General features: G+C 41.7%; 4 protein-coding genes across 6 annotated transcripts; all 4 read right to left on the bottom strand.

Moving 5' to 3' along the window:
• Nucleotides 1-155: 155 nt before the first annotated feature.
• c3h12orf29 (chromosome 3 C12orf29 homolog) lies at nucleotides 156-3,902 on the bottom strand. Its single transcript, XM_052061251.1, has 7 exons — nucleotides 3,669-3,902; nucleotides 2,993-3,110; nucleotides 2,821-2,916; nucleotides 2,429-2,545; nucleotides 2,069-2,269; nucleotides 1,457-1,626; nucleotides 156-1,343 (listed from the first exon to the last, which is right to left on the bottom strand). The coding sequence occupies exons 1-7, from the start codon at nucleotides 3,756-3,758 to the stop codon at nucleotides 1,155-1,157; spliced, it is 981 nt and encodes a 326-aa protein (XP_051917211.1). The 5' UTR covers nucleotides 3,759-3,902; the 3' UTR covers nucleotides 156-1,154.
• On the bottom strand, nucleotides 156-12,891 carry LOC127597890 (uncharacterized protein C12orf29 homolog). Of its 2 annotated transcripts, XR_007961794.1 has the most exons (8): nucleotides 12,655-12,891; nucleotides 11,979-12,096; nucleotides 11,807-11,902; nucleotides 11,415-11,531; nucleotides 11,055-11,255; nucleotides 10,443-10,612; nucleotides 9,658-10,329; nucleotides 156-667 (listed from the first exon to the last, which is right to left on the bottom strand). XR_007961794.1 is itself a non-coding variant. In XM_052061252.1 (7 exons), exons 1-7 carry the CDS (start codon nucleotides 12,742-12,744, stop codon nucleotides 10,141-10,143), a joined length of 981 nt encoding a protein of 326 aa, XP_051917212.1. In that variant the 5' UTR covers nucleotides 12,745-12,891; the 3' UTR covers nucleotides 9,142-10,140. The 2 variants fall into 2 exon arrangements, 1 of the variants encoding a protein (XP_051917212.1); XM_052061252.1 differs by lacking the exon at nucleotides 156-667 and having other exon boundaries at nucleotides 9,142-10,329.
• LOC127597388 (centrosomal protein of 290 kDa-like) lies at nucleotides 4,248-8,143 on the bottom strand. Its single transcript, XM_052060379.1, has 9 exons — nucleotides 7,790-8,143; nucleotides 7,412-7,489; nucleotides 6,947-7,004; nucleotides 6,822-6,868; nucleotides 6,611-6,745; nucleotides 6,022-6,075; nucleotides 5,683-5,829; nucleotides 5,424-5,601; nucleotides 4,248-4,462 (listed from the first exon to the last, which is right to left on the bottom strand). Exons 1-9 carry the CDS (start codon nucleotides 7,892-7,894, stop codon nucleotides 4,248-4,250), a joined length of 1,017 nt encoding a protein of 338 aa, XP_051916339.1. The 5' UTR covers nucleotides 7,895-8,143.
• Nucleotides 12,892-13,128: 237 nt separating the features above from the next.
• lyve1b (lymphatic vessel endothelial hyaluronic receptor 1b) lies at nucleotides 13,129-17,624 on the bottom strand. 2 transcript variants are annotated; one of them, XM_052061253.1, is made up of 6 exons: nucleotides 17,065-17,624; nucleotides 16,492-16,654; nucleotides 15,069-15,208; nucleotides 14,410-14,730; nucleotides 13,708-13,789; nucleotides 13,129-13,444 (listed from the first exon to the last, which is right to left on the bottom strand). In XM_052061253.1, exons 1-6 carry the CDS (start codon nucleotides 17,111-17,113, stop codon nucleotides 13,234-13,236), a joined length of 966 nt encoding a protein of 321 aa, XP_051917213.1. In that variant the 5' UTR covers nucleotides 17,114-17,624; the 3' UTR covers nucleotides 13,129-13,233. The 2 variants fall into 2 exon arrangements, with proteins under 2 accessions (XP_051917213.1, XP_051917214.1); XM_052061254.1 differs by having other exon boundaries at nucleotides 13,708-13,786.
• Nucleotides 17,625-18,775: the final 1,151 nt, after the last annotated feature.

Raw genomic sequence — 18,775 nt, 5'->3', positions numbered from 1 at the left:
TGTCTTCATTTGATAAGGTCAAATAAAAATCTGTTCCCTCTTGTCTGGTTGTGTTGAGATGATATCCAGAGTTGAGATGATATCCAGAGTGAAGTATGGCGAACAGGGAGTACATATTGTCTAGTTTTGGGTGTGTAACAACCAAAGAATCCCAATGAGAAGCTCTTGTTTACTCTGAGGGCAATGCGGTTACACATTTAAACAGGGTAGATATCAACAATGAATTGGAACAACTTTCTGTGTTTAAAAAAAAAACAACAAAAACTGCGTCATTTAGGAGCTAAATATTCAGCCTCAATATTACTTCCATCAAGGAGGTAATGTTTTCAGTCAGGTTGAGCCATGACGGAATGTCTTGTATTATTATTATTACTTTTTTTAAACAGTTGAAACGTTGTGTTCATGCACAAAACTGAGAATAATTGCAATAGTAAACAGGGCATTTTTCTCAAAAAGTGTCTGCAGCAAACTTATAGTGTCGCTCCACAATTTTGCGTGCATTCACCGTTATGTTCCAGCAACTTCAGTCCATTTTACTCGGATCCTACGTTTATGGCATCTTTCATGTGTTCATGTTCCAATAGGCTGACATGCAATCATTTCACAATGTTGTGTGCGTGGTCATGTTTACAATCCAGCTGGCAATTATTTGTTGGGTCCAATCAATCTACAGTATTAAAAGACAACGTCTTTGGTGATAACTAGCACTATTAAAAATGATCTCGTGTATCGTTGAGACAGTGTCTTTATTGACGATTAATACTGCCATGGACTTCAACCTACGGTTGCTCCACAATGTTGCGTGCGTCCCATTTTTATCTTCCAAGGAGCTTCACGACATTTTCTTCTCCCGGAATTTGCAGAGAAGCTGCCTTTAAGAATGATGTGTGTTCTCCAAGACTCTGACATATGGTAGTTACACAATTTTATGTCCAATCTGAAGTATTTGCAATGATCGAATATTACGTCTTTAATGACAATAAGCCTTCCACTCGAGTCTCTATGTGGCCATGCCACAATGCCATGTGTGATATTCCTGGCACGAATTGCAGAAATACAATAAAATGAAATATTAAGTTCCATTTGGCAGCCATGATTTTTTGTTAAAAAAAGTGTGAATGCTTCTCTGCCTTTAGATGTGTTGTAGATTGTTTTCACAAGTCAAAGTGGATGTCGTGCAGGCCGCTGAAACGGTGTCCATTGAGGTGGGATAATGACGCAAACAGCCTCTTGCTGTTGTCGCCCGCTGCAACCGCTGTCCCACCCACATGGACCACCACTGGCTTGCTGCCCAGGTGAGTGTTCCCTGCTGGCCACTCCAGGCCCAGATGGTGGCGGTGAACCTGCCGAGAGAAAGAATATCCTCAAAATACTGTATAACAAGGAGCACAAAGTGACAATGTATTCGTAGTCTACAATAGCTTCTGCCGCTTATCTGCAAGTGCCGCCACCTCACCTTAAAAAGCGAGCCGTCGCCACAGTGCCACACAATACCCTCCACAAGACCCTCGGGGCTGCTGCAGAACCACGAGTAGAGCTGCTCGAAGTTTACCGGTGGAGGGTTTTGGATGCGGACACTCCCGTGGGACACCAGCAAGTGGATGGGTTGCTTCTTGCATCCCAAGGCTGTCAAAACGTGGTCATAAATTCATAACTACTGAACCAAATTAAAACCCGAGTGCACTACAATTTGTTTCGACTCCAGTGAGCGATGCTAGCTACAAGATACTGCTAAATATAGCCACAATTCATCAGATTCAATTGGTTTATGAGTGAGGGGTTTCAAGAAAGAGGGTCATAAATCAATGACTACCTGACTAAGATGATATCATAACTGCCACAGATTGACATAATGTGATGAGTCTACGGCACTAAGAGACACTTGCAACAAGATCACCTTAAATTTCGCCACAACGTGGAAACTTGACTATGATTGATGGGTCAGAAAAAGGTATGGTCATGAATCAAATGACTACTCAATTATATTGACAAATTTATGGCGGCTGAGTACCACAATTTGGATATTTCCGAGCCAATAACACGAACGAAATTATAAAACAATGACTACCATAAGGGTTTCCATTGATGTTGGTGCCGATCAGCTCCAGAGTTTGTTCCTGGAGGTCCGTTAACGGCACAGCGGCGATTTCCAACGTGTTGTAATCGTTGTTGGCGGCGGGACGAAGAAGCAGCACAGTCCCAGCACCATAATCCACCGCGGATGAGTGCCAACAGTACTGCTTATTGCCATCTTCCACCGGAACCCAACCTGACATTTACAGGAAAACATTGTGCGGTTGTTTTGGGCATAATTTCAGTCTAAAAGACTTTTGTATGAAGCGCCTGTTCCATGTCGCTGTGCTGTTCTGAATAAACGGCATTGACATGAAATGAAGCCCCTTTCATAATGTCTGTAAAGTCAGCAGACCTGGAATGTGTCCATGTTCATCGGGGACGGGATGACCGTTCTGATGTTTGACTCGGTGAGTCGGGATCCACGTGTCTGGCACCGTCTTAAAGTCTTCTTCCACATTCCACGTAAAGCCTGGAACACAGTCCACAAAAACCTATGTAAGACACTAAGAGACACGACCTACGAGCTATCACCAAATCAGGTGTGTTGGAGTGGGGAGAGATGGAAAAAAAACCCAGCCCTCGAGGACTGGAGTTTGCCCGCTGTGCACGAGAACGTCTGTCCAAATCGGATTATGATGGATTGAATTGAGAAGAACAAGTCAACAAGAACCTGACTACAACCTCAGAGACATATTCACAATTCATTGTTTCTAAAAGACTGGCTTGTGACGCTCACTAAGTTACCTTTGGAGCTCCTGTGAGCATACTGATATTTCTTGAATCTCTTCTCTGCTTGTTTATTGGCTTTCCTGTCCAGTCGAGCCCAGAGGTGCAGTTTCCCTGAAAGGACGGGGGGAACAGATCTTTTACCACAATTGTCCAAAATGTGACGAGGGTTTTTGTCAGGAATTGTCACCTTTGTAGTGCGTAACGTAGCAGCAGGTGCCGTCCAGTTTCTCTGTGGCCAGTGCGCTGTTGATGTCAGCTTCCAGCACGGCAGGGTTCAAAATGGAGGTGGCGACCATGTGAAATGGCTTAAAAAAATAAAACATAAGCACAAGGAGAATCTTTGACTGAACCTTACATTTTTTGCCTTTTTTCCCCAGAAAGCAACAATGTTCAAATGGCTCTGACAAAGTATTAAGGTATATACTCAATCTATTCCACTTTTGAGGTACTGTTTATTTGTAAGGACCAGGGCGGGTATTTAACACCCCTCATTCTAATTGTATGAAGCCGTGTTGCTGCGTGAGAAACAAACTACAATATACCATTTTGCAGAATTTTGTGTGAAAAGCACCAATAAAAGCAGGTCCTTTTCTTTTAATATTTTTTTAAATTATTATTAAACACCTTTGAAAAAGGCTCATGACTCTGCCACTGCCTAATAAAGGGCAATGAGGTTTAACATGCAACAATCTGGTAATGAATGAGGGTCAAAATCGTGACACTTGCTCGGACGTCAGGCAAATTTAAGATTGTAGGACCGTTTCTGGCTCAAACCATTCACAACGACAGGCAATCAATCCCACGTTAAGGTCGTTGAACACATTAGCTTCATCGTCGCTTTTTCTCGTCATGCACACACTCACTTGGCAGTCACGTTTCTTGGACGGTTCTTCTTTGACTTCCGTCATAAAAACACATGATACCTTCTGCTGAACCGAGCCAAGACGTCGCATGTTGCCAGCCCTGCCAAAATAAATAAAACGATTAAAATATACTTTAACCGATTAGTATTCCGAGTAGGAGAGGAGATCCGTATTTTGATTGAAAGCCACCGTGAGTATTTCCGGACACGTGACGTGCGCCTTCTTCTATGATTCGTAGTGTCATGTCACGTCACTTTTTGCTGTTCGCGCATGACAGGCGAGCTTCACAATATCTGAAATAACACTAATAATAAAAGATCATTTTGTTTATAAGCACCTTTCAATGGCCTCCAGCGTGGTGACAAGGGGGAGAGCACCGGTTGTGTTTTTTTTCTTTGTTCTTGACAATCGTGACATCTGACGTATTTTCGGACACGGAATGCACGACAGATGGCCGTCATCATGTGGCAGTCATTTTGCACTTAAAAAAATCTTTATTTGAAAAACGTATTAGAACATACAATAAAAATATTTTTGATTGACAATGACTGTCAGAAAAGGTATGATGAAATAAGATTTTCATGAAACTCCGCTCATTGATGGGTTCACACAAAGCATGATGTCACTGGAATACTTTGCGTCTCCTTCCTCCTCCTCATCTTTTTCCTCTTGCTCGTCGTCATGGTAGTCGTGTTGTCGATGAAGAGCCGTCCGACTGTTGGTTGGCTTCCATATTTCGGCTTCCACATCATCCCCCTGCAGGGCTTGCGACCTACAGGGCCCACTATTCCTTTCTCAGAAGAAGAGAATAATAAATATATAGGCATCTCAAAAATAATGTTATTTTTTTAATTCCCTCACCAAACTCTTTGGATTTATATATAAAATGAAACAACCCATCAAAATTGGTAACTAATGATTTTGATCCAAAACCATGAGAGCAGTGTATGCTTTGCCAACACTTTCTTTCCCTCCCAACAACAGAATGTCAACTAGACAACAAAAACTGACTTTTGTGTTCATACTAATACTGTAATAATGAATTAAACTTACAATTTGTAGTAGTAACACAACGCTCCAGCCACTGACGCCATTATGAAAATGATGCCGAGGACAATGAGCGCCATCCAAACTGCTAAAAATAAATGAATAAAAGAGAAACAGACTACCTCAGCGAGCATCATAAGCATCAGATGGTGTGTTTTGACTTTTCATTGCAAGTCTAGTCTTAACCACAACAGAAATAACTTTTTTGTTTTTATTGTAAACAGAGGCTGGACAGTCCATCAAATTCCATTTAGATCAAATGTTCAAACTACAAATATTAGATTGAAAAAAACAAACAGATACAAAATAAAATACAAAATTCATAGAAATAATACAACACAAATTATTAGAAAAGGAAGACAAAATATTGCGGGGGATGAGAGGGTTTCAAAATTTTTAGAAAATGATTACAAATATTTCAAAATAATGCCTTGTGTTATAATAAAAATACTTGATAAAAAGAAAATATTAAATGAAAACTATTTGGGGAAATTGCCAAAACATATCTGACAAAAAAAAAGAAAATATTATAATATGTAAAACAAACTATCAACTGATAGAAAATAAAGTAGATGGAAGTGCAAAGTACAAAAATATTTTTTTAAATGAGACATTTAGTGTAGGAATGTTAAAAAATGCAACTTGAAGCATGACATGCACTGATCAATAAATGACGGCCATGGACAAATAAATTCACTTCAGACATACCTTTCAAGGGTGCCTCGGCGGGCTTCTGGGTTTGCTGATTAGATGCATGAGTCGGAGCTGAGGTGAAGGACGAGGAGGAGGAGAAAGAGGAAGTGGGTGATGAAGTGATGACATGAGAAGGAAGAGAATGCATGCGTAGGTTGTCCGCTTTCAGTCGCAAGATTTCTTCCTCCGCTTGCTAAAAAAAATAAAATAAAATAAGATAAATAAAATGAACACCAAAACACCGATGTAAAGACATAGGTGGTGAGTCGGGTACCTGAAGTTCGTCCATGCATTGGGAGAGCTGTCGGTTGGCCAAGATGAGCTTCTGCTGAGTCTCTGCGGTCTCCTCTTTGGACACATCCGACTCCTTAAGCGCCAACTCGCCATGATAAAAGTCGACGTCCTGCTGGAGCTGCGTGTTCTGACCCAAGACGCGTTTACTTTTAGATGACCATGTGGCTAACAAGACTTTGGATTCAAACTCCAACAGGATGTTTTTTTTCTAGATGTATTCTTTGATCAATCCGCCAACTCAATTCCATTTCATGCTTGTGTTTCCTTTTCAGCACCAAACGAGCAGTGTGATTGGTCAGCCAAATGCCATATGCTGTACCTCTCTTTTCAACATCTTCAGGTCTTCCTCTGCAGACTCCGCTTGCAAAAATAGCTATGAAAGATATGAAGGGAAAATGGCATTTATTTATTTTTTTTATACTTTATGATGAAGTTGGAATAATTATTTCGCTTTATATTGTTTCCTATTGTGGGGGAAATAACAGGCAGCCCATAGTTACTGTTCTGTAAATTAATGAAACATTAAAACAGTATTTAAACCTTTTAATTATTCAGCTAAGGCAATTGATTACAGATTCTCATTTGCAATGCAAATCTGGCAACAGACAGCAGAGTAAAACAAATCTGGACCATTGAACCCTTGAAAGATTGAGTAAGACACTGGAACGTGTCTTTGTTATTTGGACCATTTTTCATTTTCTACAAATAAATGCTCGAAATCACAATTTGAGAAATCACATATGAGCAACATGTAATTCATGTCATCAGTTAATAGAATAAAACAGAAAGCTCCCCTTTTATAACCGACGTATAAATAGCAAGATCAGGGACAATGATGATTGTGCAGTGATCCCTTCATTTTGTCCAGAGCTGTAAACGATCGAATGTTTCTAACAAGATGTTCATACCTTCTCCGAGGTCTTCTTCTCTCTTTTTATTTCTTTCTTCAGCTGGTTGACCATCTCCTCCTTGTGCCTCAGCTGACCCTTCAGCTGCTGGATTTCATTCCTCAGAAAGCGGTTTTCTGGACCAGTGCCTGCATACTGAGGAGTAGTTAAGAGTGCCAACATATGAATTGATATTCCACCAACGAGATATGAGCGTCCTTACGGGACTCACCGTTAGTTCTTCCTCCAGTCTGGACACCTTGATGAGAAGCGTGTTCTCTGCACAGCACAGAGAATCATTGGAACCCATGTCAACATGGCACGTTATTTCGAAAACCGTTGAGCATGCGTACAAACCATTTTTCTCTTGTTCTTCAACTAACCGTTCGGCCAAAGTCGCTTCCTGATGTTTCATCTGAGGAGACAAGGTCGCAATTACCACAGGTGGGTATTTTCAATCCGTCAGTGAGCCGCCGTCAGCGTTTCGGGCCGGCCCAGTCCGTCCGAGTCGACGGCGAAAGTCAAAGGGTGTTACTTCACATGCAGCCAAACATAACACAATAAGTACACGTGCAGTACCTGCTGTTGGCCACAACTCACACTCACAGATTTACATGTAAACTTGACAGCGTTACATGCCACAGCCCCAGGCCCCGCCTCTTAAAGGACACACACACACACCTTTTAAACGCATCCTTTTCCCAGCTATTTAAGGTGAGACAACAAGGCCTGGCGAATATCGGAGCAGAGTAACTCCAAGTATTTTAATGAAGTGTGAATGAGGTGCAGATGCAACAGATGAGAACACAAGAGGTGGAGCACCTTGAGCAAGGCCTGAAACACTCGCAGTATGTGGACGACGTCCTCCTGAGCTCGCCGCTCCATCTCCCACTCTTCTGCCTCCAACACAAACACATCACAGAGGCCAAAATAAGCAACACGTAACCGTTCAAATGATTCATTTAAACTTTGGAATGTTTTTTAATGTCATGCCATGTCCAAAAAATATCAGTTGAGAATATAGATGATGTGCAGGTAATGTTGACCATTAAGCAAGTTGCGCTGCCAATAATCAGCAAGCAAGTAGTACCTATGTTGTCCCGTAACATCAGCTCACAGCAGCATCCACCTTGAAATAATCGCAAACACGTGCAGAATCGCAAATTCACGTGACACCGAAGCGAGTCTCCATATGGTTACCGAGGTGAGAAGGTCGATGAAGCTGTCCAGTTCATCCTTGTAACGCTCATGGAGGGTCGCCGGGTCCAGCTTCTTCACATCATCCCACTCCACAGCAGCAGGCATTTTGAGCTCTGAAATGTCCAAAACCACCAATAAAAAGGAATAAATGAAAATAAACTGTTTTGAGTTTCTTACTTTTCTATTCTATTATTATTCTGTTCCATCTAGTTCTGCTCATAACTTTGAACTCACACGATATACATTAACAATACATTCCACTCCCTATGTTCTTGTGGCTTTGCCTTTATGACATCATGTAGACCAGGTTAGTAATATGGATGTCCTTCCTATGAAATATAAAAATGTCTCAACATTAATGGTGTAGTGGTACCTTGACTTTTAAGTGTTCCAAGCTTGTCTTCATGAAAGGCATATTAAATGTATATACAGATAGATGTTTTTTTTAAACTCAATAAATTATCACAAATACAGAAAAAAACGTTTTTATCATCCCTATTTCCAAGCTAATACTGTTCGCATTGCAGCATTATTCTTAAATGAGCAACAGGAACTCACACTAGGTACTTTTACAGCAGCCATTACTTTTTAAATCATTCATGTGTCAATTGTAGGTGTATTGTAATTAGTATTATAGATTAAAACAATAGCTGACTTGTAATGAAGGTCTAATAATATCCAAAGACGGGGGGAAAATGAATATATATTTTCATATTGTAGAGTTCTTGAACCTGATCTGAATCGATGTTCAGTCTCTAAGAATCTAAGGGCTGATTGGTCATTTCCATTTATAGAGCCAATCACAGGTGGTCATACTAAAACGTCACGTTTACTCTTTATTTAGCTTAGCCGCTTAACCTGGCCCAGAAATTGACAAAACTACAAATTTCAATTCACATAAATTTTAGATATTACTCAAACAGGCATTCTCATTAAATGCTTTTGAAAACTGTTATTTATTCTTTTCTGTATTGCATAAAGTTACAACAATTTGTGAACTTATCAAACCAATGCGATACACGTTAACCTCATCTGTGTCAAAATAGCAAGCCATGCTTACATAACCATAAAACATCTTTTCCTCACCAGGCTCAAGGGAGTCGCTCCAAACTGACCTTCGACAAGAGATTAACAGTGTTTTACAACGTACCAATTCTGCCAAATACAGTTCTAATTTATCTGCAGATTGATAGAATTTGTCTTCATTTGATAAGGTCAAATAAAAATCTGTTCCCTCTTGTCTGGTTGTGTTGAGATGATATCCAGAGTTGAGATGATATCCAGAGTGAAGTATGGCGAACAGGGAGTACATATTGTCTAGTTTTGGGTGTGTAACAACCAAAGAATCCCAATGAGAAGCTCTTGTTTACTCTGAGGGCAATGCGGTTACACATTTAAACAGGGTAGATATCAACAATGAATTGGAACAACTTTCTGTGTTTAAAAAAAAAACAACAAAAACTGCGTCATTTAGGAGCTAAATATTCAGCCTCAATATTACTTCCATCAAGGAGGTAATGTTTTCAGTCAGGTTGAGCCATGACGGAATGTCTTGTATTATTATTATTACTTTTTTTAAACAGTTGAAACGTTGTGTTCATGCACAAAACTGAGAATAATTGCAATAGTAAACAGGGCATTTTTCTCAAAAAGTGTCTGCAGCAAACTTATAGTGTCGCTCCACAATTTTGCGTGCATTCACCGTTATGTTCCAGCAACTTCAGTCCATTTTACTCGGATCCTACGTTTATGGCATCTTTCATGTGTTCATGTTCCAATAGGCTGACATGCAATCATTTCACAATGTTGTGTGCGTGGTCATGTTTACAATCCAGCTGGCAATTATTTGTTGGGTCCAATCAATCTACAGTATTAAAAGACAACGTCTTTGGTGATAACTAGCACTATTAAAAATGATCTCGTGTATCGTTGAGACAGTGTCTTTATTGACGATTAATACTGCCATGGACTTCAACCTACGGTTGCTCCACAATGTTGCGTGCGTCCCATTTTTATCTTCCAAGGAGCTTCACGACATTTTCTTCTCCCGGAATTTGCAGAGAAGCTGCCTTTAAGAATGATGTGTGTTCTCCAAGACTCTGACATATGGTAGTTACACAATTTTATGTCCAATCTGAAGTATTTGCAATGATCGAATATTACGTCTTTAATGACAATAAGCCTTCCACTCGAGTCTCTATGTGGCCATGCCACAATGCCATGTGTGATATTCCTGGCACGAATTGCAGAAATACAATAAAATGAAATATTAAGTTCCATTTGGCAGCCATGATTTTTTGTTAAAAAAAGTGTGAATGCTTCTCTGCCTTTAGATGTGTTGTAGATTGTTTTCACAAGTCAAAGTGGATGTCGTGCAGGCCGCTGAAACGGTGTCCATTGAGGTGGGATAATGACGCAAACAGCCTCTTGCTGTTGTCGCCCGCTGCAACCGCTGTCCCACCCACATGGACCACCACTGGCTTGCTGCCCAGGTGAGTGTTCCCTGCTGGCCACTCCAGGCCCAGATGGTGGCGGTGAACCTGCCGAGAGAAAGAATATCCTCAAAATACTGTATAACAAGGAGCACAAAGTGACAATGTATTCGTAGTCTACAATAGCTTCTGCCGCTTATCTGCAAGTGCCGCCACCTCACCTTAAAAAGCGAGCCGTCGCCACAGTGCCACACAATACCCTCCACAAGACCCTCGGGGCTGCTGCAGAACCACGAGTAGAGCTGCTCGAAGTTTACCGGTGGAGGGTTTTGGATGCGGACACTCCCGTGGGACACCAGCAAGTGGATGGGTTGCTTCTTGCATCCCAAGGCTGTCAAAACGTGGTCATAAATTCATAACTACTGAACCAAATTAAAACCCGAGTGCACTACAATTTGTTTCGACTCCAGTGAGCGATGCTAGCTACAAGATACTGCTAAATATAGCCACAATTCATCAGATTCAATTGGTTTATGAGTGAGGGGTTTCAAGAAAGAGGGTCATAAATCAATGACTACCTGACTAAGATGATATCATAACTGCCACAGATTGACATAATGTGATGAGTCTACGGCACTAAGAGACACTTGCAACAAGATCACCTTAAATTTCGCCACAACGTGGAAACTTGACTATGATTGATGGGTCAGAAAAAGGTATGGTCATGAATCAAATGACTACTCAATTATATTGACAAATTTATGGCGGCTGAGTACCACAATTTGGATATTTCCGAGCCAATAACACGAACGAAATTATAAAACAATGACTACCATAAGGGTTTCCATTGATGTTGGTGCCGATCAGCTCCAGAGTTTGTTCCTGGAGGTCCGTTAACGGCACAGCGGCGATTTCCAACGTGTTGTAATCGTTGTTGGCGGCGGGACGAAGAAGCAGCACAGTCCCAGCACCATAATCCACCGCGGATGAGTGCCAACAGTACTGCTTATTGCCATCTTCCACCGGAACCCAACCTGACATTTACAGGAAAACATTGTGCGGTTGTTTTGGGCATAATTTCAGTCTAAAAGACTTTTGTATGAAGCGCCTGTTCCATGTCGCTGTGCTGTTCTGAATAAACGGCATTGACATGAAATGAAGCCCCTTTCATAATGTCTGTAAAGTCAGCAGACCTGGAATGTGTCCATGTTCATCGGGGACGGGATGACCGTTCTGATGTTTGACTCGGTGAGTCGGGATCCACGTGTCTGGCACCGTCTTAAAGTCTTCTTCCACATTCCACGTAAAGCCTGGAACACAGTCCACAAAAACCTATGTAAGACACTAAGAGACACGACCTACGAGCTATCACCAAATCAGGTGTGTTGGAGTGGGGAGAGATGGAAAAAAAACCCAGCCCTCGAGGACTGGAGTTTGCCCGCTGTGCACGAGAACGTCTGTCCAAATCGGATTATGATGGATTGAATTGAGAAGAACAAGTCAACAAGAACCTGACTACAACCTCAGAGACATATTCACAATTCATTGTTTCTAAAAGACTGGCTTGTGACGCTCACTAAGTTACCTTTGGAGCTCCTGTGAGCATACTGATATTTCTTGAATCTCTTCTCTGCTTGTTTATTGGCTTTCCTGTCCAGTCGAGCCCAGAGGTGCAGTTTCCCTGAAAGGACGGGGGGAACAGATCTTTTACCACAATTGTCCAAAATGTGACGAGGGTTTTTGTCAGGAATTGTCACCTTTGTAGTGCGTAACGTAGCAGCAGGTGCCGTCCAGTTTCTCTGTGGCCAGTGCGCTGTTGATGTCAGCTTCCAGCACGGCAGGGTTCAAAATGGAGGTGGCGACCATGTGAAATGGCTTAAAAAAATAAAACATAAGCACAAGGAGAATCTTTGACTGAACCTTACATTTTTTGCCTTTTTTCCCCAGAAAGCAACAATGTTCAAATGGCTCTGACAAAGTATTAAGGTATATACTCAATCTATTCCACTTTTGAGGTACTGTTTATTTGTAAGGACCAGGGCGGGTATTTAACACCCCTCATTCTAATTGTATGAAGCCGTGTTGCTGCGTGAGAAACAAACTACAATATACCATTTTGCAGAATTTTGTGTGAAAAGCACCAATAAAAGCAGGTCCTTTTCTTTTAATATTTTTTTAAATTATTATTAAACACCTTTGAAAAAGGCTCATGACTCTGCCACTGCCTAATAAAGGGCAATGAGGTTTAACATGCAACAATCTGGTAATGAATGAGGGTCAAAATCGTGACACTTGCTCGGACGTCAGGCAAATTTAAGATTGTAGGACCGTTTCTGGCTCAAACCATTCACAACGACAGGCAATCAATCCCACGTTAAGGTCGTTGAACACATTAGCTTCATCGTCGCTTTTTCTCGTCATGCACACACTCACTTGGCAGTCACGTTTCTTGGACGGTTCTTCTTTGACTTCCGTCATAAAAACACATGATACCTTCTGCTGAACCGAGCCAAGACGTCGCATGTTGCCAGCCCTGCCAAAATAAATAAAACGATTAAAATATACTTTAACCGATTAGTATTCCGAGTAGGAGAGGAGATCCGTATTTTGATTGAAAGCCACCGTGAGTATTTCCGGACACGTGACGTGCGCCTTCTTCTATGATTCGTAGTGTCATGTCACGTCACTTTTTGCTGTTCGCGCATGACAGGCGAGCTTCACAATATCTGAAATAACACTAATAATAAAAGATCATTTTGTTTATAAGCACCTTTCAATGGCCTCCAGCGTGGTGACAAGGGGGAGAGCACCGGTTGTGTTTTTTTTCTTTGTTCTTGACAATCGTGACATCTGACGTATTTTCGGACACGGAATGCACGACAGATGGCCGTCATCATGTGGCAGTCATTTTGCACTTAAAAAAATCTTTATTTGAAAAACGTATTAGAACATACAATAAAAATATTTTTGATTGACAATGACTGTCAGAAAAGGTATGATGAAATAAGATTTTCATGAAACTCCGCTCATTGATGGGTTCACACAAAGCATGATGTCACTGGAATACTTTGCGTCTCCTTCCTCCTCCTCATCTTTTTCCTCTTGCTCGTCGTCATGGTAGTCGTGTTGTCGATGAAGAGCCGTCCGACTGTTGGTTGGCTTCCATATTTCGGCTTCCACATCATCCCCCTGCAGGGCTTGCGACCTACAGGGCCCACTATTCCTTTCTCAGAAGAAGAGAATAATAAATATATAGGCATCTCAAAAATAATGTTATTTTTTTAATTCCCTCACCAAACTCTTTGGATTTATATATAAAATGAAACAACCCATCAAAATTGGTAACTAATGATTTTGATCCAAAACCATGAGAGCAGTGTATGCTTTGCCAACACTTTCTTTCCCTCCCAACAACAGAATGTCAACTAGACAACAAAAACTGACTTTTGTGTTCATACTAATACTGTAATAATGAATTAAACTTACAATTTGTAGTAGTAACACAACGCTCCAGCCACTGACGCCATTATGAAAATGATGCCGAGGACAATGAGCGCCATCCAAACTGCTAAAAATAAATGAATAAAAGAGAAACAGACTACCTCAGCGAGCATCATAAGCATCAGATGGTGTGTTTTGACTTTTCATTGCAAGTCTAGTCTTAACCACAACAGAAATAACTTTTTTGTTTTTATTGTAAACAGAGGCTGGACAGTCCATCAAATTCCATTTAGATCAAATGTTCAAACTACAAATATTAGATTGAAAAAAACAAACAGATACAAAATAAAATACAAAATTCATAGAAATAATACAACACAAATTATTAGAAAAGGAAGACAAAATATTGCGGGGGATGAGAGGGTTTCAAAATTTTTAGAAAATGATTACAAATATTTCAAAATAATGCCTTGTGTTATAATAAAAATACTTGATAAAAAGAAAATATTAAATGAAAACTATTTGGGGAAATTGCCAAAACATATCTGACAAAAAAAAAGAAAATATTATAATATGTAAAACAAACTATCAACTGATAGAAAATAAAGTAGATGGAAGTGCAAAGTACAAAAATATTTTTTTAAATGAGACATTTAGTGTAGGAATGTTAAAAAATGCAACTTGAAGCATGACATGCACTGATCAATAAATGACGGCCATGGACAAATAAATTCACTTCAGACATACCTTTCAAGGGTGCCTCGGCGGGCTTCTGGGTTTGCTGATTAGATGCATGAGTCGGAGCTGAGGTGAAGGACGAGGAGGAGGAGAAAGAGGAAGTGGGTGATGAAGTGATGACATGAGAAGGAAGAGAATCCCCGGACGAGAAGGAGGAAGAGGCATGGTGAGGAAGAGCTGCAGAGGAAGTTGAGATAGGGACTTGATGGGACGTCCAGTCAGGTGGCGTTGTTATGGTTGTCGTCTGTGAATAGGAAGGCAGCGATGTTGAGGAGGGGATTGAAGGTGCAATGGGAGTTGTCGTGGACGAGGTCAATGTTGGCGGGGTGGCTGTTGAGCAGAAAAAAACCACACTGTGCATTAATTGCAAATGTTTGGTAGTAGACAACCAGTTTTCCCAGTAGTTATCAATACAAAAAAAATGCAATCAAAATAATAATTTAAAAAGGAACGTATTTGGGGTCACATAAATACACATTACACAGAAAGAGGAAAATAATTAAACAAAAATAATAATAGGCATTAGACACGATTGCCCAAAACAAACTCAAATATGATAAAAATGCAAAACGTGCACAACTTCTTGAAATAAATCATATATGTCCCAAAGAGCTAGCTTAGCTAGTTGATAGCGTGACTTGATTTTCTCCCATTTGTACACTTAATACCTGTCGCAGTGAAGCAGAAGACCCCAAAGGCCTGCTCCGCCCTGGCGTTCCACTTGACCAATCCCGTTTTGCCATTCCCGCACTTGCTGCTCGCTGTCAGTCGCGGGACGACGGCCACCTGTTCCGCTACCCAGCCGAACCTGGGAAGGTGTCGAAGACGTCACTATACAACACCTCACAGCTTAAGTTTAGATGCTTAAAAGCCACCGTACCTCCTGATTGAGGCGGCACGTACCGGTAACTACACCACAAGTAACATTTGAGGGAGCAAAAATAATGACAGATCTTTCATGTCACATTTCAAAAGATGTCGTTAGCCGCATACTGATTTTTGAACTTGTGACTAGTTCACTTTAATCTAAATCAGGGGTGGGCAACCTGTGGACAGCGGGCCACCAAGCATATCTCAAAACTACTCCCTGACTTACATTTTCAACATTAAGTTACAGTATGTGTTTTTGTGCTGTTTTGCGAGTTTCAAAAGAGCACTTCAGAGTTTGTCATTTCCTCACCATATGATGTTACTACATCAACTAAATAATAAAAGCTCAGGGTTGCGGTCAATAAGCCCTCTAATATGATATTAGTTGTTGTGGTTTGTCACAAATTGAAGTTGATGACGAGAAAAGATGGAGAAGCCATGCTAAATACTAAGCTAATTTAAGACTGGCACCCCTAGCGCGTTTAACACCGCAATTAAGTGCTTGGGTGATGGATTTCACTGGCACCGCGTTATAGTGGAGAACATCTGACGTTGAACAGCAAAATAGCAGCGCAAATGAATAAGTGTCTGAATTCTAGAGAGAAAATCATACACGCTAAACTGCACCAGAACTGGAAATAAATTAATGTAAACCAGGAGGAATGGTTGAAAGGGTTAAAACCATATTAATATCCCAATTTGGTGTGATCACCTTAAACATAGGTGGGCAATTTTATCCATCCATCCATTTTCAAATGTGCTGGATTCTATCTTCGGGCAGTAGGCGGGGCACACCCTGAACCGGTTGCCAGCCAATCGCAGGGCAACACATGGACGAACAATTCCACAGAGGGACAATTTAGAGTGTTCCATTCACCTGCCATGTGGGAGGAAACTAGAGTACCCGAAGAAAATCCACACAGGCACGGAGAGAACGTGCAAACTCCACACAGGAAGGCCATAGCCAGAATCGAACCCTGTACCTCTGCAATGTGAGGCCGACGCGCTAATCAGTCGACTACCATGCCACCTGGGCAATTTTATGCAGAAGAAAATCATGTTGTTGGTTATTTTATTCATCTCATAAGGTCATACTTCTAAAGTGAACATTAAAGCCATTAATATGCCGCGTGAGTCAACGTGTTGTATCCATAAGTATTCTTTACCTCATGCAATTCTAAAAACAAACAAAACCGAACTGCTCTAAAACCAGACACACACTTGCAGGTCTCCAGCCCGTGGCGCAGCGCCTCCTCCACTTTGGCGATGGTGGCCACGGTGGCATGACGCGAGTGGCAGGCGGCAGACGCGGCGGTAAAGTTGAAGGTGTAAGCTCCGCCTTCGATAAACAGGAAGACCCCGGCGGCGCTCTGACCATGGGAGGCTACGGACAGAACGCATAAATGTTATTTCCAGAATTGGATTCATATTTGACACATCACAAAATTGTGTGTGGACGCCAGTTCCGATTGGCCGCTTCTTTTGGGTATTTTCAGATATCCAATAAATATCGTCTTTACATTTGACTACTCAACATGACTCAACTGTATTATTTATAGAGCACTTAAAAAACACACACACACACCGCTGTATACAAAGTGCTGACATGGACCCCCATTCAGTCTTATTTTTCTCATTTGAAAAGGTTTGATATACAGGATCATAACATAATTTGTCTGTTCCTAATGAATTGTCCAAAAGCATTCGCATTTAAAGGGTCTCTTCATTCATATTCATGCGCCCATGACAGAATCATCAACGGGCTCAAAGCGTAGCCTCCATTTATTCGGGTACCTGTGAGGAGCGTGGAGGTGAGCGTCAGCGTCAACAAGCAGGTCAACATGTTGGAAGCGGTCAAGTCCACTGCCACCGCGATGTTCTACCAAGCCAGGAGACAAAGCCAGAATGCTCAAATGGCTTGCCATATGAGGCAGACAAACAAAAAAGCAGAGCGAACGTGACGGTTGATGGGAGGAAACAGGAAGTGGAGGTCAAATCTGCAGCGTGGCCCACTGACCAGATAACGACCAAGACCTGCAGTGCTATCTATCTTGTTGCTGTTGTGTTGTCAAATAAAACTCTCTTTAAAGTCGTTTCCTGTTATGGGACATCATCACAATATGATTTAGTTAAGTCTCTGTTTGAAAATCATGGATTTGTCCTCATCCCACCTCACCTTTTTTTTGTGCTTGGTCAGCTCTTAATGCCCGTTGGGAAAACTGGAATTTCCGCCATAGTGTTTCCGTTGTTCTTCTCACCTTAACTGCAAAGTTCATTTGGAGGACTAGCGAAACGTCACGAGCTACGGGTCGTGACCGAAAGAACAAGATCCCGGACACAAGCGGACAAAATGAGCTTTCTCCGCAGGGCTCTCTCTTAGAGATAATAAGATAAGATATCCTTTATTCGTCCCACACTGGGGAAATTTACAGCCTCCAGCAGCAAGAATGCATGTAGAAAGAAGAAAGAAGAAAGAGAAAAAAACAACAACAAACATCTTTCAATTAAATGCAATATGAACACAAAATGGATAAATCGCAGTACTATTTACAATTTTACTTCACATCATTTGATTATTATTATTATTATGATTGTTATTTTTTATTCATCAGCCTGACAGCAGTCGGTAGGAACGAGCGTCGGTATCTCTCCTTCTTGCAGCGCGGGTGTAACAGTCTCTGGCTGAAGGAGCTACCAAGTGCTGTCAGGGCGGGCTGGAGGGGGTGGGAGGCACTGGCCATTATAGCTTTTAGCTTAGTTAGCATCCTTCTGTTGCCCACCTCCTCCAGAGTGTCAAGGGAGCAACCCAGGACAGAACTGGCCTTCCTGACCAGTCGCTCCAGTCTCTTTCTGTCCCGGGCTGAGATGCTGCCTGACCAGCAGACAATGCCATAATGGATGGCCGAGGCCACCACCGAGTTATAGAACGTCTTAAGGAGTGACCCCTGAACCCCAAAAGACCTCAGTTTCCTGAGTAGGAAGAGTCGGCTCTGTCCTTTCCTAATCAGGGTGTCCGTGTTTGTAGACCAGTCCAGTTTGTCGTTGAGAAGAACACCATGGTACTTGTAGGAGGTCACCCTCTCTATGTCCATACCCTGGATGTTCATCGGTGCTGGTGAGGACTTTTTCCTGCAGAAATCCACAACCAACTCCTTAGTTTTCCTAGGGTTGATCTGGAGGAGATTCTGCTGGCACCAGTCCACAAAGTCCTTTGTCAGTCCCCTGTACTCCCGATCGTCCCCTTCTGTAATGAGGCCAACAATCGCAGAGTCATCGGAGAACTTCTGAAGGTGGCAGTTTGGAGTGAAAGGTGAGAAGCTCGGTCAACTGTGGGAGGGGCTCACAGTCGAGCCGCTTCTCCTCCATGTTGAGAGGAGCCAGATGAAGTGGCTCAGGCATCTGATTAGGACGTCTCCCTGGTGAGGTGTTCGAGAATAGTGACTAGTTGAGAACACCTTGGTGACATGTTTATTTTAGAGCGATGTCGCAATACAGTAGGTTATTC

The sequence above is a fragment of the Hippocampus zosterae genome, chromosome 3 (genome assembly GCF_025434085.1).
Source record: "Hippocampus zosterae strain Florida chromosome 3, ASM2543408v3, whole genome shotgun sequence".
NCBI lineage: Eukaryota > Metazoa > Chordata > Actinopteri > Syngnathiformes > Syngnathidae > Hippocampus > Hippocampus zosterae.
This window is presented reverse-complemented; position numbering and strand designations above follow the sequence as displayed.

What these genes read in the sequence shown, in the direction of transcription:
- c3h12orf29 (XM_052061251.1), bottom strand. Translation starts at nt 3,758, where the DNA reads ATGCGACGTCTTGGCTCGGTTCAGCAGAAGGTATCATGTGTTTTTATG. An exon ending in CCAAGAAACGTGACTGCCAA is followed by an intron (nt 3,111 to 3,668) that starts GTGAGTGTGTGC and finishes TATTTTTTTAAG; the next exon opens with CCATTTCACATGGTCGCCAC. An exon ending in CTACGTTACGCACTACAAAG is followed by an intron (nt 2,917 to 2,992) that starts GTGACAATTCCT and finishes CCGTCCTTTCAG; the next exon opens with GGAAACTGCACCTCTGGGCT.
- LOC127597388 (XM_052060379.1), bottom strand. Translation starts at nt 7,894, where the DNA reads ATGCCTGCTGCTGTGGAGTGGGATGATGTGAAGAAGCTGGACCCGGCG. An exon ending in TCATCGACCTTCTCACCTCG is followed by an intron (nt 7,490 to 7,789) that starts GTAACCATATGG and finishes TTTGTGTTGGAG; the next exon opens with GCAGAAGAGTGGGAGATGGA. An exon ending in GACTGGAGGAAGAACTAACG is followed by an intron (nt 6,746 to 6,821) that starts GTGAGTCCCGTA and finishes ACTACTCCTCAG; the next exon opens with TATGCAGGCACTGGTCCAGA.
- LOC127597890 (XM_052061252.1), bottom strand. Translation starts at nt 12,744, where the DNA reads ATGCGACGTCTTGGCTCGGTTCAGCAGAAGGTATCATGTGTTTTTATG. An exon ending in TGCTCACAGGAGCTCCAAAG is followed by an intron (nt 11,532 to 11,806) that starts GTAACTTAGTGA and finishes ACTGTGTTCCAG; the next exon opens with GCTTTACGTGGAATGTGGAA. An exon ending in CATCAATGGAAACCCTTATG is followed by an intron (nt 10,613 to 11,054) that starts GTAGTCATTGTT and finishes ACGTTTTGACAG; the next exon opens with CCTTGGGATGCAAGAAGCAA.
- lyve1b (XM_052061253.1), bottom strand. Translation starts at nt 17,113, where the DNA reads ATGTTGACCTGCTTGTTGACGCTGACGCTCACCTCCACGCTCCTCACA. An exon ending in CACGGGCTGGAGACCTGCAA is followed by an intron (nt 15,209 to 16,491) that starts GTGTGTGTCTGG and finishes ACACCTTCCCAG; the next exon opens with GTTCGGCTGGGTAGCGGAAC. An exon ending in CGCCGAGGCACCCTTGAAAG is followed by an intron (nt 13,790 to 14,409) that starts GTATGTCTGAAG and finishes ATTTATTTTTAG; the next exon opens with CAGTTTGGATGGCGCTCATT.